This window comes from Melopsittacus undulatus, chromosome Z, assembly GCF_012275295.1.
Source record: "Melopsittacus undulatus isolate bMelUnd1 chromosome Z, bMelUnd1.mat.Z, whole genome shotgun sequence".
In the NCBI taxonomy this organism is placed as follows: Eukaryota; Metazoa; Chordata; class Aves; order Psittaciformes; family Psittaculidae; genus Melopsittacus; species Melopsittacus undulatus.
Window position 1 is genome coordinate 58210892 of NC_047557.1, and position 25406 is coordinate 58236297.

A 25406-nucleotide genomic window follows, 5' to 3' on the forward strand; every position below is an offset into this window, starting at 1 on the left:
GGGCTAGTAATGCAAGTTGCTTAAGAGATGTTTTTAAGAAACACTGTCAGAGAATTATATTTGAGAATTTACATAGATTTTTTTAAGGTGATTATGTAATATTGTGGTTTACTTGGCAAATGTCTGAATGGCTTTTGGTGAACACATGAGTAATTTTCAGGAATACAGTTCCTGGCTGCATTTTATGAATTATGTTGTACCTCTGCAAAGTGGTATAACAGCCAACAGAGGGACCTATATGGAGTAAATTAAAACTACTGAGACCCACCCCCGAAAAATTATAATAAACAGAAGAGCAGTACTTCCATTTAATAGATACAGGGACTTAAGTGACAGGTGCTTTACATAATTCTTTTATACTAACAGAAATCCTCCGATACATTTTTTTGTTTTCATAAATTTAAGTTTGCTATTTTTAGTCTTGATTTTTCTCACTCCACTTTTGTGTATCAAAAAAAAAAATAGTATTTTACAACACATTTTAAGCCATGGATTTCATTATCCCATTTTCAGGCTGGCTAGAAGTAAAAAGAAAAAAACAAACCACTTTAAAAGGTCATTCAACGACTTGATATGGATCTGGAGAACTATGAAGGTAATATGACTAGAGTTTTAGCAGGCTTTGCAGAGCTGCACCTGTATTATAACACATATTGTTATGGACATTAGCTGCTTGCAACTTTTAGGTTTAAGCAAATGTCTGTTATTCATCATTAGAAAGAAGGTTTTTCTGTTTACGTGTACACTTTTCCTTTCAGATATGAGAAATGGGGAGTACCCACCTTGAGTGGGCAGTCATCAAGTTATATTAAGTAGTAAAAAATACCATATAAAATAAGTAGTAAAAATACCATATAAAATATAGTACAGCTGTCTGGTTTTCTGTCCCAGTTTTATTTTTAGGACTACTTGAGGAATAGGAGTTTCTACTGATGGCAGCATGCAGATCCAGCTCAGCTTTAGAACAGATTTTTATTGTTATTTTTGACTTTTACGTGATACTCGATATACTGTCAACAAGTGTGGAATTGAGGATGTTTAATGTGTAAAGTAGACAGAATTCAGTACTATTTTTATCTGTCTTTCAAAGTCCTTATGTTGATCTTTACAAGAGTTTGGGAGATGCTTAGAAACAGCATTTCCTTAGAAATGTAGCCTCCAGCAGACACCTGCTGTAGTACATCGGGCTAGTTTAGGATGAGATTTGTCCTAGCATTGCACATATGGTTCTGATGCAACCACAGTTGAGTGTAGGCCTTCAGTAAGCCGTGGAAGATTCTCCTTAAAATGTAAATCGATCCCATGGAAAACCTTCTTATAATTATAAGGAATCTTGATTAGATAGGAGTTACATAAACATATACATACATTCTGGGAAAACTTTTTAACAAGTACAGATGAACTAATGTGTTTTGTGTCCTTTTTTACTTTATACCTTTTCTCAGGTAATCAGGATAAAACTTAGCTGTAAATTTGTGAAGGTGAACAAATATTTCTAAAATTGACCCTATAAAAATGTTTGATTCATCCATTCCTCATCTTTTGCATCACAAACTAGCTCATGTTTTTCCTGATATTTCATTATTTCTGTGCAAATAATTCATTAAGACTGTCTTACTAGCTATTTCCAGATAATGTCATTGCCAACTTTACTATTCTGCTTTAATTCTTCCTTTTTGTTTGGCTTGCAAACTCTTTTTTTTGTATCTTTGGAGAAATGCAGAAGGTAAGAAGTGAGTGCTTTTTTTTGCATTTTATAATAACTTTTACAGACACATTCATTGCTGGACTGCATGTCCTTTATTTTAGAAAAGACCTAAAGAAGTGTTAAAAGCATAATGTAGGAAGAAAGCACATGCTTCCTGTCAACAATCAGGAACAGACAGGATATTCAGAATATAGTTAACTTGTGGTATGATAGAGGGAATTGTATTTATTGATATAACACAGAGGAGGATAAAGACGTTATTCATAAGGAGTTGCCCTTAAGAGACAGAAATCCAGACTCCCAGTGTCCTTTCTCTAGTGAATAGAGAAAGAATCCCAGAGAGCCATTCGATACTTTTGCTCTAAATCAGCACTTTGGTGTGTCCTTGAGGTTCCTGTCCTACTTCCCTCCCTCCCTCCCTCCCACCATCCCCAATCAATTTACTTCAGCCAACTTAAATACTGGCTTAGTATTTAAAATGTTTATTACAAAGCATTCACAAAACTTCAGCTTTTAAGTTTTTCATTAAATTTAAGGTAAAGTAGTCAGTAAAATAATTACAACTAAGGATTTTTTTGAATGTTTCAGGATAAACATTTCAGTTCTAGAAACATTTTTAAGCAGGAAAACTATAATAAAAAGACCATTAATAGAAATAACTATTTTTAGTTTTCACTTCAGAAAATCTAAATAAAGGAAAAAATCATTCATTTATATGTTCCATATATTAGCAGTTACCGTTAACAAAAATTAACAGAGGGCCGGAGCACCTCTCCTACGAGGAAGGGCTGATAAGAGTTGTTCAGTCTTAAGAAGACTCCAGGAGGACCATATTAGTGGCCTTTTGGTACTTAAAAGGGGCCTATAAAAAGATTGGGGGGAGACTTTTTAGTAGGGTCTCTTGCAACAGGATGAGGGGTGATGGTTTTAAAACTAAAAGAGGGGAGATTCAGGCTGCATGTCAGGAAGAAATTCTTTACAATGAGGGTGGTAAAATACTGACATGGGTTGCTCAGAGAGGTGGTAGATGTGCCATCCCTGAAGACATTCAAGGCCAGGCTGGATGTGGTTCTGGGCAACCTGATCTAGTTGAAGATGTCCCTGCTCCATTGCAGGGGGGTTAGACTAGATGACCTTTGAGGGTGCCAAAAACTATCATGTGATTCTGTGATCCAGTAACTGATTAGTCAAAATCAACATTAACTCATAATGGAATAGACTTAACATTTCAGAAACTGCAATGAGAGGCTAAGACATTGATGTAATAATGTGGTATTTTAACAAAACTTACCTGTAAAAAAATTTTAAAGGTTGTATGTTTGTTTTTGTTGGTTTTTTTTTTCTTTAAATACTTGGCAGATCATGTAGCTCTCTGTTTCATGGTTCACAATAACTAGACTTTTTAAAGTAGAACAGACTGGGTTATTTAGTGCTGGGGACTTGCCTTGCAAAATGAAAGAGAGAGTCCAGCAAGAAACAAAGCCACAGCTGCAAGGAAGTGGGAATCAGAATCACAGTCCCCTAGGGACCCATGGGTGTTCTTATTGTTTGTATATGTGAGATAGAAAGGAAAAGCATGGGGTGGTGCAAGTAAAAAGACCTAGAGAGATTTGCTTGCGCATTTTTATATCTGTGTCTGCTTCATTATTTTTCCTTATATTCTTAAAAGTTACAAGATTATGCTGAAAATTTATTAATGACAAAACTCAAACAATTAAAAATCTAGATCTTTGAAATTTAAATTATTCTTGGAGGCTCAATTGTCTAATCTTGAAATTTCTCTAGCATATCAGGTCTCGCACTTTAATAATATATTTTAATTAAGAGCTATTTGTAGTCAGTATTTTGGTGCTCATATATCACAAAAAACATTTTTTATTTTTCCTTGAAATTCACCTGACATCAGAAAAATCTTGTTCCATTTGTTCAAACCATTTATTCCACTTTTATTTATAAAAAGTGCTAACCTCTAAAAGGTTCTATAAAACTGCATTGAGAATGATTTATTAATCTGTTTTTCCTAATGTAAAAATGTGTAACATAGTCAGTTGAAGTGATTACATTAATGACATGGGGTGAGTCCTGTAGTTTCTAGGCGTGTAGAATCCCGAATTTTTAAAATTCACATTTTGCCTTCCTAAAGGAATCCAGGACTGAGACCAAAATAATGTTAAATCCATGTAAATCTCCCTTTCAGGAGAAGAAAATTGGAGATACAAAGAGCTGAAGAAGAGGGAAGAAAGCATGGACAGTAAGTTGTCTAATATACTTTGATTCAGGCCTAATTCCAGTAAAATACAGGTTTCCTTGTATTAATTTAGAGCTGGAAAAAAAACAGTGCCCTGATCTTTGCATAAAATTTCTGTGATCTGCCTCAAGACAAGATAATTGCTATCTTAGGAGTTATAGGACAGTTACAAAATATTTGCAGCATTGTTCAAGGCTTTTTCATCAAACATTAAAGGTCTTAGGAATACAGCTTTACTGTATGAAAAACAAGGGTGAAATTAATTTTTAAATTAACTTAAAAAAGACATATGCAGCCAGCTGTTCAAGTCTGATTAAAAGCAGAAGTTAAAAATGGAAAACCATAGACATCATCTAATTCTTTAAAATTAAGGCTTCTCATATCTGTTTATTCAAAATAAATGCTACTAAAGCTTTCTTCCACAAGACAAACAAGGTCAGTCAGACAGCTGTGATGGAGAGTTGCTTACAGAAAAAACGATGAGATGAGGTGGACCTTGCTTGATGTTTCTAAATAAATTCAAAGCAGGTTTGAAAAAAAAAAAAAAACAACACAAAAACAAAACAATAAAACAAACTATTAAAAAGGTCCAAAATGCCAAAGGAGGAAAACACTAGTCAAGTCATATAGGTACAATTCTTAGGTCTTAATTCCACTCAGGCTCAGTTTTACATAATTATATATTTGTGGATTGTAAAATATTTTAGTTTTTTTCTCCATTTTATTTTATGAATATGTGAAAATGCTTTTCTTTCATGAAGGCACTTTTATTTCACTCCTCTGCCTTACCTACCTACATGTTTTGGAAGATTCAATATCGTCATTGTCTGCAGCTTCCTTTGAAGTAAATAAATAGGTTTATCAAGATATCGCAGTCAACTTATTTAAGACCCTGTTTGCTAAGATGCATCAAAGTCCATGGCATCATATGTTATGTAAAAAGAAGTGGCTTAGTCCCCCACAAGAAACAGACATTAATGAAGCCTTTGCTCACCACTATAGCACTAAATAGTTAAAGGTTGTTGAAAGTTTTAAGGTAGGTTGTTTGAAAGATTCCCTTTGTAAAAAACTGCCTACATAATTATTATAAACAAAAAAAAGGAGAGCTCAAAATGTTTTAAACACAAAATATTAAACAAAAATTTCAGTACTATTGCCTTCCTTCCTATCTTTCCTTAGTTCTGTTGTGCTGAGATATTTCTTAGTGTAGAAGATTCCTGTCTATTTCACAACAACAGATGGTATGAAATACCCAGTAACTGCCCTTTGAGAAAGGAGCTCTTTTGGAGCTGACACTGTTGTCCCTCTTATTAAAGTACAGTTTGTCCTATCTTTAAGATTCAAAAACAAATTAATTCTAAAGAAAGAACATCACAGAGAGAAAATAGCTTCATTTGTAGCCTGGGTACTGGATTAAAACCAGGCCTGGCAATAGCCTTATTCAGCCCTTGAGAAAGTGACTAGCCTCTTTTCAATTGCAAGCTTTTATGCTTTGGTTTTAAACTCTGTTCCTGTTTACTAGTTCACAGCAGTGCTGGGAAAAGATATACCTTTTTACATTTTTGACAAGCACAGTTTCTCTACAGCTACTAGTCAGCATCAGCTGGACCAAAACTTTATTTCAAACTTTCTGAGCCAACTGAATCTGCATCAGAACTGGTCATTTTTAGTAATCAGCTCTGCACATTACAAAATGTGTTTTCTAATGCAACGACATTTGTACTTCTAAGAATTCCTAGTATCTTTAATCCTGAAATGGCTGCCTCAGAGATAGTCCTTTGTAGTGTCTACTATTGTCCACTGGCTCCAGTAGTGCAAATTTTCCACTTTACAAGTTTTAGAACCTGTACTCTGTGAAGTACCTCTGTTAACTCTTTCATGGATGGCATTGCAGATGATGTCAGATATTACAGTAGTTTTTTTTATCCAGGAATGTTTTATTAGTAAAGAATTTTAAAATCAGATATTTATTAAAACCTGTGGATGCTCTGAAATCCAGAATTCCCTAGTCAGTCTTCATCCCTTCAGGATATGTAAGTATTTCCATTAAGTAGATCCTCTTATAATCTTTCTACATTCTTAAATTTGCTATTACCTAATCCTTCTTGCTCAAACAAGCACTTCTCTTTTTCATCTAGCTAAAAAGTTTTGCAAACTCTTATATTTGCTGAGTGCTTTTGTGTATGTAAGCCATGTTTTAGGAGTAGTATCCAGGAGAGGAGGGACGATCTAACTTATAGCCCTGGATGGCATCTTGATAGACCTATGACTTTCATGTGTTGTGTCCAGCATCCTTTTTTCAATATGCCTGTTGTCAGGAATACATTTGTAGTATGCCTGGGACACACATACATGGGGTATATACCACCATTACAAGTGTCTTACCAGATTCAGTTGAACACTTACTAGAATGAACATAAATTAGAGATGTAGCAAAGGGACATCATACATAAAGAAAAAGATAACAGGTGAGTATTGGTCTCAGGTCCTTAGCAGTGTTTGGCATTTAGTCCACCCCATTAAAGATAATCAACTCGCTAGTGAAGCAGCTGTTCCCTTTATATAGTAGCCCATTTTGATAGCCCTCAGAAGAATTAAGACTGACAGCTGCTGGGACAAGCATTCAAAAAGCTGTCAGAAATTATAATGATAAAACTCCTTATGCATTGGGTGGCAACCTTCACCTAAACAGTATCCAAGAAGGTGGTTACATCTTATCATTAATTGGTCAAATATGCATCTCTACAAAAATTGTCCTCTTTTTCATACTAACCCTTAAATTGACGTATTTCAAGGACTCTATCACCTGTGTCTTAAGTAAATAATTTATCCTAAAGTAATCTGTCTGAAACTGTGCAGTTACAAAGTTTTGGCTGGAAACTGCAAGGGCTTGTTCTATACCCACACAGGCAGCAGCTTTCTTTATCATGTTTGTTGGTCTCTAGATTTTCTTGAGACTTTTGAAGAGCTGAAGAATCAGGAACTGGAGAGAAAAGCCCAAATAGAAGCCAACATTGTTGCACTCCTGGAGCACTCAAGCAGGGTAAGTGTATTTTTCTCCTCCTGTGATAAGCTAGGAATTTAAAAGGACAGAACAGTAGAATCTTTGGTTAAAGAAGGGTGATGGTTTTTATATATTATCCATCCAATATCTGCATCACAGTCTCTTAAGAGAATTAAACGCTAAATCATGTACAGCTGTAGTTAAAGAAACAAAGCAAATAAAAAACAAAACCAAGACATATTTGATTAATTTAACTTTATTTCTGGGAAGAGTCTTTTGTATATTAGGTAATACGTGCCACCAGAGTAAAAGAAATGTGTGCATAGTTGCTGTAACTCATCATCACTGCTATAATGAACATTATTCCATTCATTATAAACATTTCAGCATACTGCAAATAAAACTACTGCAATATTTTGTTTACCTAAGGTCTGCAAATACCAGTTCATGGGTATTCTGTCAGTATTGTTAAGTAACTGGCAATATTCCAATACCCTACTGTGTAATATTTAATGTAAACACTTTAAAATTTTTTCCCATATGCAGTCTGCTATTTTTTTTGCACTCTCAAAACCTTTGTTCTTGCAACATTTTTAATTCTCATGGATTTTTATTTTTTTTTTATCTTACAGAAATCTTTCATCTGAGTAATAGTTTGATTATATCACCACTTCGTTGTCTTCTAAAACGTTTTCAGTATGGTGTTGCATAGGTATATTTTAGGCAATAACAGTTTAGTAGGGATTAATAATGCCAACATAGCATAACTTTGTTGCATTTTTATGGCATATACTTGCTGAATATTTGTTTTGTCTTCACTGGCCTGTCAGTACATCTTTTATCAAAAGTTGGCAGAATGAAAGTTGTTCACATTTAAGTAATTTCAGAGTATTTCTAGTATTTTCAGTCTTTGCAGAAGGAAAGCTACATAACGGACAATGTACAGAGACAGGAGAGTTTTTTACTAGGCCAGTTACCATTTGTTGTTTCAAAGATACATCATATTCTCATTATTTTTATTGGTTACACACAGAATGTGAATCGTATGAAACAAATTTCATCTGTTACCAACCAAGAACTGAAGATTATGCAGGAAGACCTCACTTTTAAATCAAACGAAATGCAGAAATCACAGAGCACTGCTAAGAATCTGATTACAGGTGAGATCAGCAATGAATTTTCAAATTAATTCCTTAAAAAAATAAAATTACCTGAGCTCTTATATTAGTAATAAGTACAAGATCAGTGATCTCCAGATATCAAAATACAGTGTCAAGTTAATCAATTCAAACTCTTGTGGGTAGCAAGTTCTTTATATTCTATAGGAGTATTTAGCTTACTATTCTGATGCTTCTTTGCACAGATATACATTAAACATACATTTAAATACATAAAATATGTATTTTAATAAAGGGGTACAAAGTTCTTTCATCTAGAAGTTTGACTTTATTAATATTCACTTTGAATATAAACAGTTTTCGTTGTCTTAAAAGTGTTTAATAAATTGAAGTAGAGACTTTCCTCAGTTATCTAGCCATGTATTATGTGTAAATGTAGTTCTCAGAATCACTTAATTATGGTTTTGTGCTTTTCTAAAAGGGAGTGTACCATAAAAAAATAATTTGCAACAATAGTGAATAGCTCTCACATTATCAGGCTTTGATTTTGCAAAGCGGATATTAAGTTTTACTTCATTTTGGAACTGCTGGAGTAGGTAAGTGTAAGAATCTGCAGAATCTTGCCTGTAATTTAAAAAAAAATCTTCTAATATTCTTCTTTCATTTCCATGGCGAGTATCTATTTAGTTCTTTTTTTTCATTGTTTACAGTGGAATTGTTCTCATAATTCTAAGCCTTTGCCAATATCATCATTGGTTCAGCAAGCCTTTCCTTGTTTGGCTAAAAAGAAGGGGCAGGAATTAAGAACCATAAATCATTTTGATAGAAGGCTCTACTTGGTAGTAATTTTCAAAGTAGGAGCCTGTGTTGTAACTTCAAAGTCGTTATGTGCAAGTAAAGTGTTATACACACAGTGTTACAGAAGTAGATTGTTCTGTTGTGTGTTTTAACACGTAGTGTTTACTTGTCTGCAAATACTCCTTTTGCCATTCTAGCATAGTTTAAAAGTCGGGCCATACATTGCAAGTTCAAGTCTGACTTTTTATTCTTTTGTTTAAGCATCGTTTCTTATTACTTTACAATATAAGGATATTCTGGAAGCACATAGTGCTATAGAGACATATTGAAAGGAAGTTATAATATGTAATTTTCAGTAAGTAAGTCATTTATATGACTCATAAGTAAACTCCTGAAAGCAAGGGGTCACGGATACTGTATTAAGCAATGTAAGATTCTTGAAAAAAATACAATGAATATTCAATTTGCACAGCTTACATTCTTCCTAACCCTTGAATTATATAGCACAGTCATCTTCAGGATTCTTTTGTTGTGTTTAAACAAATTTGAAACTGTAAAAATGTCTACCAGCAGAACCCTTAAGAAAAAAAAAAAAGGAAAAAAAGAAAAGGAAGCCATGAAGAGTAAACAAAAATGCTGATGGCATAGTTTCCCAAAAACATTTCCCTGGGTCACTGTAATTTGGTCTGGGAGTTTGCTACTGTGTACACACTGCTTGCTAGACACTGCAGCTTCATGGTGTATCAGAAGGAACTGGGCTGCATCCTCTTCCTGTCTCTTCCCCTAGAGAAGTTTAGAGTTTTTTTAGTTTTGAGTTTTTTTCATTTAGGCTGTTGCTGGATAAGGATAAAATTCACTCCTTCCAGTTTCTTCCCTTTTCACCAGAAAACATGAATGGATATGAATAGTCCATTGCTGTTCTCAACACAGTTTTAACCAGTATATAGATAGAACAGTCATAATCCTTTCTGGCATTTTTCCATTTATATTGTTATGACTCTTCACACGTAAAAAAAAATATCCCAATTAGTCAACTATGTATAATTTTAAAATAAAAAGTAAATATATTGGAACAGCTATATGAAGAGTGAAAATACTGTGATTATGCCTAAATAAACGCATAAGAAAATAAAAAATCTGCTATTTTTCTACAATTTTATTATTTTTATTTTATAATTCTCTTTTTTACAGGTTTTAATGTTAAATTCTTGACTTATTAAGGTCCTTAAGCATTTGTCTGTCTTTAAACCACAGTGACAAAAACAAAATAAGGAGCAAAAGAAGCAGAGCTGTGGTCTGTTCAGCTGTGTTTTAAGATTTGACACAATAGCAGGAACTTCAAAGTGAAGCTATAGGCAGTTACAAAATACTGTATACACAGGGTATGTGTTTTCTTAAGCCCTTTAAGGTGGATTCATACTCTACGTAAAAGTCTTGACTTGTCTTTTTGTTATTTTGAGGTTCCTCAAGAAATCATTAAAGCACTCTGTAACAAACCAGAATTGTTAATTAAAGCAAATATTTCACTCTAAAAAAAAGTGTATGGCATAAATACATAAGAGAAGAGATGAGTATCAGAATCTTGCTATGACAGGCTTTTGATCACATCAGATTTTCCAAAATAATTTCACTAAGGAAAACATAGCAACAGTTTTTGGAAAAATGAACTTGCCCTCTGTTACATATGCATATCCAGTCCCTGCTGCCGTAAAGATCTATACTGCCTTGGTAAAGTTGGAGGAAAAAAATCCTACCCTTTTTCCAGGAGGTCAGCACAAACCTAAGTCTATGAGCAAAATATGCAGTCTATGCTGATAAAAGTTTCTTTGTGGTATCCCATCCCTCCCAGTAGCCCACTTTGCCTAAAATTTTAGGTTATAGGAAAAAACCTGCGTTATTTGTGTTGTTCTTCTAAGTTAGACACTGCTCTGAAGCTGAGGTTATGTAGCTATGTGTTTAACTGTTGGAGAAGAGAAATCAGGAAAATGAAAAAAAGACAATGATAAGGCTACAGGCCAGAAAACCAGTCTAGCCACATCTAGTTCTTCCACACTCAGGGTGGATAACTTATCCCTAAAACTGGATAAAACTTGAACTGGATCAAAGCATATTTTTTTTATTTTGTGTATCTTTGTTGTGTCCTGTCTTGAGCATCTCATGACTGAACAGTTTCCGTATTTCCATCTCTCTTCATTTAAACATCCATATTTCTAACTCCTTTAATTATCTATATCTCTTTTGTTTGTTTTTAATGGATTGTCAGAAGTAAATGCTTTATATTGTAGTACATGCTCATTTTATAAGCTATGACAATACTTATTCTGTGGATATATGGAAGTGTTTTCCTGTACAGAGTGACTACTTCAAGCAAATTTGGCTATTTACTGTTATAGAACTGTGTTATGATAAACAAGCAGAATGAATAAACCGAACATAATAACATAAATAACAATAAATAAATTTGTTTACATTATTGCAGTCAAGTTTTTGTAAGGTATCACTGGTGCTTAAGTATCACCACAGCCCTGTTGCTGTGAACAACATTGGAAATACCACACTGCGATGCCGAAAATCACATTTTCAATATGCTTCACTTACAGAGTATAAAACGCTAATTGTAATACAGGAGTCTGACTTACAGGATGATTTTGAAGATCAGTTTTTTTCCTTTCACTCACATTAACACTCCCATGCATATCAAAATCAGAAAGATAAGCAGGAGCTGTTTGTGTCACTTAGATAGAGAATAAACATTTATATAGTAGTCAATGTATCATGAAATAAAATGCTGTATTAATTGATTGTGTACTTGTGATCTAGAAAGCCAGAAACTGCAGATGGACCTACAGAAGATGGAACTCTTAGAGTCCAAGATGGTTGATGAACTAGCTTCTCTTCAAGACAAAATAGAACAAACAAAAATGGATTTGAAGGTTTATAATAATTTGCCAGCTCTGAAAGCATCAGGAGAAGAGAAGAAACAGGTAATGAAAAGAAGGAGCTGTTGAGAAAAATTCACAGGAAAAAAGAGGCTTATAAAAGGTGGAAGCAAGGACAGGTGGCCTGGGATGAATACAGGGATGTTGTCCGGGTAGTTAGGGACCAAGTTAGGAAAGCTAAGGCCCAATTGGAGCTAAACTTGGCAAGGGATGTTAAAGATAATAGGAAGGGATTTTATAGGTATGTAGCAGCTAAAAAACAGACTAAGGACAATGTAGGCCCCCTCCGGAAACTTTCAGGAGAACTGGCTACACAGGACTTGGAGAAGGCTGATGTTCTGAATGGCTTCTTTGCCACGGTCTTCACTGGCAAAGGCTCTGACCGCAGCACCCGAGTCTTGGAAGGCGGACGCAGGGACTGTGAAAACCTAGACCTTGGACCTACTGTAGGAGAGGATCTGGTTTGAGACCATCTTAAGAACGTGAATGTACACAAGTCCATGGGACCTGATGAAATCCATCTGTGGGTCCTGAAGGAGCTGGCAAATGAAGTTGCAAAGCCACTGGCCATCATATTTGAAGAATCATGGCAGTCAGGTGAAGTTCCTGATGACTGGAAAAAGGGAAATATAACCCCCATTTTCAAGAAAGGGAAAATGGATGACCCAGGGAATTACAGACCAGTCAGTCTCACCTCTGTGCCTGGCAAAATCTGGGAGCAGATTCTCCTGGAAGGCATGCTAAGGCACATGAAAAACAACAAGGTGCTTGGTGACAGCCAGCATGGCTTCACGAAGCGGAAATCCTGCCTGACCAATTTGGTGGCCTTCTATGATGGGGCTACAAAAGTGATGGACAGGGGTGGAGCAGTTGACATCATCTACCTGGACTTGTGCAAAGTGTTCGACACTGTCCCACATGACATCCTTGTCTCTAAATTGGAGTGTCATCAATTTGATAGGTGGACCACTTGGTGGATAAAGAACTGGCTGGATGATTGCACTCAAAGAGTTGTGGTCAACGGTTCAATGTCTGGCTGGAGAGCAGTAACGAGTGGTGTCCCTCAGGGATCTGTGTTGGGACCGGTCTTGTTTAATATTTTTGTCACTGACATGGACAATGGAATTGAGTGCGCCCTCAGCAAGTTTGCCGATGACACCAAGCTGTGTGGTTCTGTTGATACGCTAGAGGGAAGGAATGCCATTCAGAGGGACCTTGACACACTTGTGAGGTGGGCTGGTGCCAACCTCATGAAGTTTAACCATGCCAAGTGCAAGTTCTTACACCTTCTAAGGAAGAAATTCTTTACTGTTAGGGTGGTGAGGTACTGGAATGGGTTGCCCAGGGAGGTAGTGAATGCTCCATCCCTGGCAGTGTTCAAGGCCAGGTTGGATGAAGCCTTGGGTGATATGGTTTAGTGTGAGGTGTCCCTGCCCATGGCAGGGGGGTTGGAACTAGATGATCTTGAGGTCCTTTCCAATCCTAACTATTCTATGATTCTATGATATGCAGACTTTGTGTGCTTTTCAGCACCTAATGGAGGGGAATCCAGGTCTGTGACTGGGGATCCTGACTGATGGCTGAAATCAGGGCTTGCACTCCAGGGCAAATGAATCCAGATACTTTTCTGCTTCTGTATGTGACTAGGTATTTGTAGCAGGCTACCAACTGGATACCATTTGATAATTTCTTTCCACAAAATTTCTCATTTAGTGATTCATCTAGACTTTTCTGCTGTGACTTATGTCTACCCATAAGTTTGAATTTAGCAGTCATGAAATCAAAACACTAAAGAAAAATTATTCTGCATGCATTTACTCTAAGACAAACTCCATCTAAAGCACTTCCTGCTTTGCAGGTAATCAGTTTTCTACAAATTCTTAACATTAACATTCCCACTAGTGCTACAAGCCTCCAACTTGGTCATAAGCATTGAATAATGTTTTTAGGATAGAGCATGCATGCTAGAGAAAAGCCTTATGTGTTCTTTAAGCTTATGATTGTGTTCTGAAAGGAAGAAAAAAGTAGCATCTTGAAAGCTAAATTAGAATCATTTGTCTGTAACCCAAAGCAAATTAACTCATCTATTAACTGGTTTGTGTTGTTTTCTTTTTTTCCCAACTAGAGACTCCAGGATGACAAAGAAAAATTAACAAAACATACCCATGCTTTCAAGAAAATAATGGAACACTTGAATACAGAGTATGAGACAGTAAAGAGAGAGCTGCAAGAGAATGAGACACATTCTCAGGTATAGATCAAGCTACATACTATCTCTTCAGTTTTTTTCCATTGTAGCTTCAGTTTTCTCATGCACATGAAGCGTTGTATTGACAGAATCCATTTATCCCTTCTCAGGGAGTTTTCAAAGTTATGTGCTGTAAATGTGTAGCCCTGTTTTCTGTTTTCAAACAAAAGTTAATATCTTGTCAATAAATTTCTCATAAGCTTTGGATTTCAAAGTCACTAGCAGAGGTCTCTGTGAGCTTAAAATTGTGTGAATCTTTAACTGTTTGTATTAATTTTGCTTAGAACTCTTCCTCTTTTACCTTTCCTTTGCTTGAGGAGTTTTGAGGACCAGCTTAAGAAATTACAAGAAAAAAAGAGTCACTGGTAGTCAGATAAGATCCCTTTTGCTTTTAAAGTTATGTCAGTAAGTTTTTTCTTGCAACTTGTACTGTTAATTTCCGTTTCAGTTTTCCCAATCCTTCTACTCCTTGCAGAACACTGAATTTTTAGGGTTTGATCAGGCTTTTTAAACCCAAGGAGCTTTGGTATGTGAGTGTATTTACTTTTACATTTCCAAAGTGAATCAGGAAAGATGATGTTTATAAACTCTTGAGCAGCTTTTTTTCCTCTATTATAAACACCCAAAAATCACTGCCATTTTGGCAACAAAGCTTTAATGGCATATAGGTTTGAATGCACAGAAAGAAAATGGACAACGTCAAAATAAGATGAAAAAAATGAAAATTGATTATTTTCTCTGCATTTCACAGATTTTAATTATTTCAGGCTGCTGAGATCTTTGTCTTTAGAACTGTTATTTTTTTCCAATTCAGTTAAAAGCTGAAGGAGATATTTCTACATGTTTAAGTTAATTTTCTTCTGGAGTGAATTTTATGGAGCAGATGAGAGGGCATAGCTCTAAATGAGGAAGTATATATATAGATTCATAGCATATGATTATTGTGGGCTAACTCTAAGGTGATGATATAAATCCCTAAAGCTACATGCCAAAGTCTGAAAGACTTCAGTCATTGTTTATGTTTTATGCTAAAATCAGATTCCTAGAGGTCATGCAAATCAGACCTGGATACCCAGCTAGTGTTAAGATATGCATAATGATGCAAAACATTTATCTAAAATAACATAATAATGTACAGCATTTCCTTAGTTCATTAAGCTGTGGCAGTTCTATTTCAATGGGTACAAAAAGGATTTGTGTCTGCTTTTTATGTCATGAGTGCAAAAGTCATGAGGGTGAATAAATATAAAATGGCTGACTAGTTGACATGCATCAAGCATTTTGAAGTACAAATAGCATTTAAATCTCTTGAGGGTTTGGCCAGTTTTGTAAGCAGTCGACTGTATGAGCTGTGGCCTTCAAGGAGTCACTACAAAAATGCACTGAATATATCCTTTGATATATATCAGACAGGCTACTACACTGGCTGTATTGCATGTAGTGGTATCTACAAAGACAGCAATAAAGATTATGTTTGATCAGAAATACTATATCTTGGAAATAAATGCCTGGCGTTTTTGCAGTGAACCAATACACTACATAACTTATTCTTCACTGATTTTTGTGTAATATAGAAATTATTTTCTTATCAACTTCTAGCTTAAAAATAAGCTTTTAAGTAAAATCTTACAATATTTTACTCATTTATTACCTTAGTTTCCACTAAAAGTTTAGTCTCAGAATGATTTTCAGATTTTGCATTTAAAAATAACATCTGTATATCTTGAAATGCAGAACCTTGAACAGTAGCATCAAAAAAACAAATATAAAATTGTACTGTAAGGAAGCAGCCATCGATATAATGTCCACATTAGTTTCCTGTTGATGCTGAAAGTATTGAAGAAGTGCCAGAACTTAACCCACACTCCTACAATCTTCTTGTTGCAGCTCTGTTCTTATCACAGCTTCTGGCATCAGACAGGAAACTAAACTATGGACACAAGGAAGTTTTTTTTGTATAGCTGAAAGTCCAAGACAGTGTCAGGAAATATTGTATCTTTGGTGATTTTAGATCTTGCTGATTTTAAAAAGAGATCATTTAAATGATATGAACTATAATGAGAATTAATATCTCTCTGCAGTGTTTACCTTTTTACTTCTGACTTGCTTACACATTTCCCTATACAAGTATTGAATTCTCAGCTGACTTTTTTTTCTGCCTATCACTGCAGTTAAATGCAGTGCTTTTATATAAATAAAGTATGAAGTGCTAAATTATATACAGTTTTTATGGCAGTTTTAAAACAATTTTGCTATTGCTTCTCATGTCTGTGTTTTGGGGTTTTTTTGTGAAATAGCCTTGATCTTATTGCGTGATAGGGTACAGGGTATTCATGTAACCTGTTTATATGGAGATTCTTTGTATAAAGTATGTATGTAATAATAACAGTTTTCGGTTTTGGCTCTTTTTGTGTTTTCAGCTTATAAATTTGGAGAGGAAGTGGCAGCACCATGAGCAAAATAACTTTATGGTGAAGGAATGTATCCTTTTCTTTAAGAAATACAGTAAAATTCATGCAGTGTATTAATTGAGGAAGAAGTCTGTTTCCTCCAGCAGAGTAAGACAGGATGGAATGGGCAGCAGGAGACAGGGGAGGAGGGGAAAGGAGATGCCTTGCTAATGTCAGTTTAGCTGATAGATATTATATACAGCAAAGCTTTCATGTGTTATCTGAAACAATTTTATGTGGTTCTAAAGCATGAGGTTGGTCTTGCAGTCCAGAGTTTTCCTATTGGATCAGTCTTGAATTAACTTTCATACAAATATCATGCTATCATCTGTCCAGTCTTATCTGAAATCACGCAGCAAGTGTAGCATTGTTGGAAAATCTGTGTAGTATGGTGACTTTACATGCTAATTTGCAATTTTGTAACACCATGATATCAGTGATAAAAAAGTAAACAAAAAGAATTTTGAGCATTCGCTCTATTTCTTATCAAATAAAAGAGGAATTGCATATTAGAGGGGAAAATTAAATATTGTAAGATATAACAAGAGGAGCTTTTGCTGCAGAATGGGCTGGGGGAAGTGCATTGTAGCTTTCTCATGTGTTGCTTATTGAAAAGTTACATTCCATTAGTTATAGAATCATAGAACAGTTTGGGTTGGAAGGGATCTTAAAGATCATCTAATTCCAACCCCCTTCCTTCCACTAGACCAGCCTTCTGCTAGGTTGCTGAAAGCCCTGTCCAGCCTGGCCTTGAACACTTCCAGTGATGAGGCATATAAGACCTTCTAAACTGTCAGCAAAGGCTTTTTTTTCATAAGGTAGTTTTTGAAATTAGCTAAAGCACTGAAGTTTTTTTTAATTAGAATTGGTGGCTCTCATCTTGTATTATTCTCTAGTTATTGAAGAGATCTGAGTAGGATATAGTTAAACTTTTATATTTTAGGGACTTTGAATTCACTGCAATACATTAACTTCATTAAAATGATTCAGGTAACAAAAAATCTATACTCTCTAAGATGCATATAACCCAGAGTTATATGATTATTACAGTATAAATATAGTTGGTCGAAGTAACAGGAAAACTAGACCACACCATCAAGTGTTGTGTGTTGAACAGTGTACATCACTGCATGTCTCAGCAGATGGCACAAGAATATATTTCAGGCAACTCTGTGTCAGCCTGGCCATCAGGGAAATAATAATAATACAGGATATGCGTATAGCATCATCTTTTTCATATACCAAATATCTCATTTGTCATATCTGATAAGTGCTGTGATTTTTAGAAAAAAAAACCCAGAAAAAAAGTCTTGGACAATGTAAGGTAATTAGACCCCACCTCCTCTATGAAGAAGGCTTGTCGTGGTTTAAAACCAAACCCGCACAGCTCGTTCATTCACACACCCCCCCCCCCCCTTGCTTACCCCAACTCCCAGAGAGTTAGGAAGGAGAATCCAAAGAATGTAGCCCCCACAGGTTGAGATAAGCACAATTTAATAACTAAGGCATAACACAAATCACTCCTGCTACTACTACTACAAATAATAATGATAAAGCCAATAACAAGTGAAGAGAATACAACACCTCACCAGCCACCAACCCATAACTCACCCCACCCTGCCCGACTGAGCACCGACCGATACCTTCTCCACCCCCCCAGAGCTCCAGCCCTTTCGGGTCTCACAGTTATATCCTGGGTATGACGTGCTATGGTATGGAATACCTCTTTGGCTAGCTGGGATCAGTTGTCCTGTCTCTCCTTCCTCTCGGCCTCCCCTCCTCCCTGGCAGAGCATGAGCTCAGAAAAGGCCTTGGACAAACCAAACATTTGAGCAGTAACTCAGAACATACTTGCTATCAGCGACCATTCCCAGCCTGAAAGTCAAAACACAGCACTGCACCAGCTACCAAGAAGGAGAAAAAATGACTACCACTGCTCAAACAGGACAAGGCTCTACAGGAATATCTCACTAAGGCAGTAATCTTAGATCCAAAATCTAACATGAAAAACTGAAACAAACCAAGAAAAAAAAAGTGTATATTAGAAGCACCTCCTTACTTGCTACAGTGTATTGCCTATTCAAATGTGAACGACTTTGCAGAGTTTTACATCTTCTTGGGCTAGTCTTGCTTTCTTGGACTGGGACTTTTGTAGCCAGATTTCTAAAGTGCCAAACTGAATGTATGGCTGTAAATAGCTGAGTGACTTCACGCTGTGGAGAAGGACTTGGGGGTGTTGGTTGATGAGAAACTAAACACAAGCCAGCAGTATGCACTTGCAGCCCAGAAAGCCAACCGTATCCTGGGCTGCATCAAAAGGAGCGTGACCAGCAGGTCAAAGGAGGTGATCCTGCCCCTCTACTCTGCTCCTGTGAGACCTCACTTGGAGTATTTTATGCAGTTCTGGTGTCCTCAACATAAAAAGGACAAGGAACTGTTGGAACAAGTCCAGAGGAGGGCCACGAGGATGATCAGGGGACTGGAACACCTCCCATATGAAGGTAGATAGCCTAAGAAAGTTGGGTCTGTTCAGCCTGGAGAAGAGAAGGCTATGTGGAGACCTCATAGCAGCCTTCCAGTATCTGAAGGGGGCCTACAGGGATGCTGGTGAGGGACTATTCATTAGGGACTGTAGTGATAGGACAAGGGGTAATGGGTTCAAACTTAAACAGCAGAGGTTTCGACTGGATATAAGGAAGAAATTCTTTACTGTGAGGGTGGTGAGGTACTGGAATGGGTTGCCCAGGGAGGTAGTGAATGCTCCATCCCTGTCAGTGTTCAAGACCAGGTTGGACAGAGCCTGGGTGACATGGTTTAGTGAAAGGTGTCCCTGCCCATGGCAGGGGGGTTGGAACTAGATGATCTTAAGGTCTTTTCCAACCCTAAGCTTTCTGTGATTCTATGACTTGAAATTATTTTGTTTGTGGTGTTACAATGGGAATAGTCTTCCACAAGGGACCTACTGCCTATATACATGAAAATAAACTGACTCAGGCATGTACTCTTTTTTTATTCTTTCACAGTGCTTGGCATGAGATTGCAACTAGTAAATTGGTGTAAATCTTTTATACCCAGTTTGAGGTTTTTCCATTATTTGCACCCCTTGACAGTTTTCACAGAAGGAAACTTACTGTATTGCGGTTTCCTTATGGTCCCTAATTATCCTAGTATTTATACTGGCAGCTTGTTTCCTTAACTCTTTTAATCAGTCATAGCAACAAAAAGTCAGGAGAGTGACTACCAGCCAATAATGAAAAATGTGAGAAAGCTGGTCACAGAATACAACAAAGCTCTCATAGAAGCTTTACAGAACACCAAGAACTGAATCCAGGCACTTCCTTCCTGCCCTAGTGGACCAACAATGAAAGATGTGCACAGGCAGCATGGAAAACTAGATTGCAGAACTCATTCACTCACAACTATGGCAACAGACTCTTAAAAGTAGTTCTTCCAGGTTTTTAGAAGTCACAGTTCTTAATACTACTCCTCTTTTGCAACAGTTAGTTAAAAATTTTAGAAATTAACTTCTGAATTTTATAAACTTGTAGAAATAAAAAAGAAATACTGCACAATGAGTGTAAAATCATCAGAATATTTTATTAAGGCCCATTGCTGGATTTAAATGTGAAACTTTAGCCTGCTTTACACAGTGGATCTCTAATTGTCTTGTAGCCGTATCGCTGCCAAATATAATAGGAGTTTTTTTCCTTGAATAGGGATTGCCTGGCAGGCTGTCATACACATTGTCTTAAATGAAGTGTATAGTAAGATTAATGATAATAGCAGTTACCATCCCTATTTAAACAGCAACTTACGACAAGGAAGTAAAACATCTAAGGAGGACAAGCATCCTTTTGAGTCAGAATTGCTTTATACTGTAAATGTCTTATAATAAAATAGTCTTACAATAAAAGCAAATGTACTTCATGTGTTAGAAATTTTTCATTTCCCAATAGAAATTGATTAACTTCTCTATAATTTTTTTAATATCAGAACCATTCACTTTTTTCATGCAAAGTGAAGCATAACTATTACTGATCTTGTGCAGCGCATTTTACTTTTGTAGTATTTAACAATAAAAGAAATAACAGGGAAAATTATTTGTATTTTCTGCAATGTTTCTTTTTCTCTCAGGTTTCAAGCTGCAGTGTCATGTACAACCTTTACTTTGCAAAAATACTGAGATCCAACATCATAGAAGAAAACCAGGACTGATGCAGAAATAATGTGCTTTTCAGAACTTTCAGAAAACATTTACATAAAACAAAATTTCCATCTGGGTATTTCCTGTACATTCTACATGTAATTAGAAACTCCCTATTGATAATTTTCTCTTTCTCATATGTTGTAACCTAGTCCTGATCAAAGAGAAAAAAAAAAAAAAAAAAAAAAGCACTATTGACTGTAGATAGGAATCTTAGCTGGACAGTAATCCAGCCTTTTTAAAAAAATGACAAGCAGCAGGGTCTGGATTTTTAATTGTCCCACTCTCTTAGAAAAGTTTCCCAAAAAAGAAGTAGACTGTATGCTTCACTTCATAGAACTGGGGTAGACCAAGAATTAGAAAATGTGCTGAGTCCATTAAAATAGAAGTTCTAAGTTTCTCAAATCTGTGGTTGTCATTGGGAGTATGAAGAGGTAGGTAAAGCAAAAATATTGAAGATTCTCACAGAGAAGCGCTGTGTTTCCAAATTCAGCAATAGTGAATGCTGTTGCTCTCAGTGTTTATGTCTGTATAATATTTAGAGATAATGGAACAGGATTTCTATAAACCAAGGACTGTTATCTAGGGGAAATTCCCACTAATGTATCTTCCTTCCTGTCAAAAGTTCCAGCTATTGCAGAGAGAGCCCATTATTTGCTGAGATAAAGTTGAAGTCTAGTATTTTCACCAGCCAAACCATCAGCCAGAGATCATCTCCTGAATTCCACTTCTGCTATGATAACACATTTTAATGAACAGTGGAAAAAAAGCTGCAGACTGAATAAACAGACTGCTTTAAATTTGCTTTCACTCAAGGTAAGGGATGGTTTTATTCTTTGGTAGTGATTCTGTAAAATAGCATGGCAGAGTTTACAGATTTTTGTGATGTTCTCAGGAGATGCTTGTCATAAAAGTCCTCTCTCCAGCATGGTGTTCTTTTCCATGTGCTATTCAGGGATCTCCACCTTACCTGTTCCTGTCAGAATCTTTTCAATTGCTCTGACTTTTAACAGTTCATCTTTATGGCCCTGGATTATGGTCATAGTACCTGTAGGTGAAAAGGTTCTAAATGCTGAGGTACACAGCAGGCATTTTATCTCTCTCAATGAGATTTAACAACTTATTCCCAGAAGAGAGCTGAGTAAATTGTATCCATATCTAGCTCTCAACACCTCAGTGAAAATAACTTTACATCTTTTTATATTTTGTTAAACACAAGTTTAAGTACCAGACACATAGTATTTTTTCACCAAATTTCTTGTGGGTGTGAAGACAGTTATTCAGTAACACAGGTCTCTCTCTTTAGGCAAACTTTTATCCATTTTATGTGATGACTTCAAACTGAGAGGACATTAAGTGGCAACATCTATGAGGTGAAGAAATCTAAAACCTTTTCTGCTCACCTGTCTCACCAAGGCTGATTAGACCACACAGTGAGCCCCAACCAAGACAATTTTCAGTCCACCTCACTGTACATTTACTTAACCTGTACTTTGTCAGCTTATCTATAAGGATCTGATGGAAAACCATGTCAAACACCTTGCTGATACTGAGGTAAACATCCACACCTCTCTTCTTGCTCACTGAATTAGTTACCTCATTGTGGAAGGCTATCAGTCTGATTAAGCGTCATTTCAGCTTCATGAATCCATGCTGCCTACTCACAATCACCTTCCCATCCTTCATGTGTTTGGGAATGGTTTCCAGCATAAGTTGCTCCATTACTTTGTCACGGATTGAGGTGAGGCTGACCAGCCTGTAGTTACCTGTCTCATGCTTTCTATTCCTGAAGATAGTCATGACATTTGCTTCCTTTCAGTCTCTAGAACCCCTCCTATCACCATGAAAAAACAATAAGCGAGCAGGGCCTCACAATGCCATCAGCTTCTTCTGCACATGTGGGTTCATACCTACAAGCCCTACAGATGTATGCATAGTTTGTTTAAAAGTTGCTTCACTTAGTCATCCTCCAGAAAGATGCTACTGAGGCATTACAATACCAGGTTTGGCAGTGTCTGTGAATCCAAATCCTGCTTCACTGCCACACTGCACAGAAGAGAACATTTCAATTTCAAAATCTTCAAGCAAAGGGTCTGTTGTTTCTATGTTTGTGCTTTGCATGTTGAGCATAGGAATGTCATTCTTCCCAGCTCATGATGGGATGATACTGCACCAACCTTGTTCCCCTATTCAGAGATATCATACATCCAGGCTAGCTGTGTTTTTGCTGCAGGCATGAGATAGTCCTCTTGTTGGTCTTCTTGCTTCATCTTATTTCTATTGCTTTTCATTGTGAACAAAAAAAAAGATATTTTTCTGTCAAAATGAGCTGATTTTTCCCCCTTCTCTTAGTGGGCTTTATAAGACAACATTCCATATTCCTGTGTGAAATTCCTTGTGGGCAGAAAACTGAGGTTCTTTTTTAGTTCTTTCTGCCTGACATTATTTGATGTTACTTGGTGCTGGTGTGGTCTGTTTCACAGCTGGAGGAGTATATTTCCAAAGTGAGTGGTTGTAAAGTCTTCCCATTTTTTAAGTCTATTTTTCTGCTGCAAGTGTAAGACAAAAATACAAGGCATAACACGGATCTTATGATGAGGTACTGGCTATAAAATACCTTAGTTTGAGTCACCCCAAGAGTTATGCATGAAAGAAAAAATTCCAAATAAAGCCTTCAAATCTTCTGTATCTTTCCTGTTCCTTCTTTTTCTTCCAAATTAATTGAGGTACTTAGTGGCTTGGACATGTGTTCACGTTTTTTAGGATTATTGAGCTGGAAGTTACTGAAGTTCTTTATGCAAATCAACATTTTAACTTCTCACCTTAAGATGAGCTGTACATGTCTCTTTCGCGCTTCCATATTTAAGGAATTGCAAAAATTGTATTGATCAAACACTAAAAGAAGTATGCCATTTAGAAATCTTTCACAGGAAAGAAAGAAAACTGAAGGTAAAGCTGAAGCGTTCAAGAGAAGGAACAAATACATTGCAGCTCACCAACAATGCACATTTGGCTCTCCTAAATCAGTACAAAATTTTAGCCAGTCCTAGTGTGACATCAGTTTAGAAGCAGAGCAAAGTAGACAGCAAATTTATCACTAAGTTGTACTGGATGAATGCTGGTTGTAGTTAAATAAAAATAAATGATGCAGTCATCAAATAAAAATGACCATTAAAATCACATTAACAGTTTGAGATTAATTCAGTGGCAGATGGTGGGTCCTGTAAACGGGATTTTAAGAGTGATTTTTGGTAACTTTAATGAATGAAAACACTAACTCTGGGATCTCATGAGCACAACCCATTTCCTGGTCCTTGGAAGCAATAGTCAGATCTGCAAACCTCACGTGCAGTAAGTGGCTTACACAATTAGTCTTTCTCTCTCCAAATTGCTCAGATAAGAAATTTGCCCAGATAAGAAATTTGCCTCATTAATCCTAGGCTAGTTTAGGCAGTCATATCTTACTGCTGTGCATCATTTGGGGTGATTCAATATCAATGTCAATATCTCAAAGACATTTAGATATACAGTTGATACCATTAAATATATATTTGTATATACAGTTGCTACTGATAAACATAAATACACAGACTCATTTGTCCTTCAAAATGTGTTACTGTAGAAAAATAAAGTAGAAAAGCAGTGACAGAACAGAGGAGAAAAATCATAAGCTCTGTAGCTTTTGTATGAGGTCTGTTAATCTCCTGCTGGGTGACACCTCTTCAGGCTGGAAAATCTCATTCATCTGCAGGCTTCTTTTGACTTTGGTACAGCAAATTAACATCAGTTACATCTGTGCTCCCATGGCCTGATCCTGAACCTGGTCTCGGCAGAGAAACAAAAGCTTGATTTGAGGTCAAATTTAGCACATAGTCAGAATCACCTCTTTTATCAGATCTTTTAAAAACTAGAGTGGATGTACTCAAAAGTAGGAAAACAATGTGCTCAAAGAACAATTACAAGGGTGCAGTTTTGTTGTTTTCATAACAAAAACTAAGTGGGATATAACTAGACTTCTTACTCTTACTCATGTGATTTCATATATGTGTTTGACATCACCATTGCTGGCTCATAACTTCACTTCTCACACTTGCTTTGTCCATGTACTTTTTTGAAAAGTCTCTTTTTTGTCAACAGTTAATTGGGAAACATATTTTTTTGTCGTGCTGACAACAGGCCTTTGTAAAATATACATAAAGCCTATTTCAGCAAAATGCAAGTGACTTGCAAAATAAAAGTTTCCAGAGTAGAGACCGTAGTCAAACAGCCTGATGCCCTTCACAATGGCTTTACTGATACAGAGGCCCTAACGTACTCCTCCGTTGTTTCATCAGCTGAACTTTCCACCTGGGAGAAACCTGAGATTCCCATGACATCCTGTGTTTAATTCTGCTGTAGTAAATTCCCTTTTATTTCACTAACTAGGAAGACAGGAAAGCAATAGCTGTCTTTGGTTAAGGCTGTTCTGTTGACTGCTCAATACTGAGCCATTTGCCAGGCTACGGTCTCCTGAAAATCCGAGAAGCTCTTTTAGGAGAAGAAAAAAACCCTGAGCAAAAAAACCTGATGATAGCTATGTTTGCAATCCTGACTTACGTTTTGAATATGCATATGCAGGAGAGGCAGCAGAAAAAGCAAAAAGTAACTGCACCTCCACAGCATGCCAAATGGAAGAGAATGAGCTGCAAG

General features: G+C 36.4%; 1 protein-coding gene across 1 annotated transcript in view; it reads left to right on the plus strand.

Annotated features, from left to right (window-relative positions):
• Positions 1 to 20440, plus strand: part of IFT74 (intraflagellar transport 74) — a 38262-nt gene extending 17822 nt beyond the window's left edge. The window contains 9 exon segments of the mRNA XM_034073097.1: positions 420 to 548; positions 551 to 595; positions 3906 to 3959; positions 6902 to 6999; positions 7994 to 8120; positions 11697 to 11860; positions 13941 to 14066; positions 16484 to 16544; positions 19723 to 20440. Coding sequence (XP_033928988.1) covers positions 420 to 548; positions 551 to 595; positions 3906 to 3959; positions 6902 to 6999; positions 7994 to 8120; positions 11697 to 11860; positions 13941 to 14066; positions 16484 to 16544; positions 19723 to 19838 — 920 coding nt within the window. The 3' untranslated portion in view covers positions 19839 to 20440.
• The last annotated feature ends 4966 nt before the right edge of the window (positions 20441 to 25406 follow it).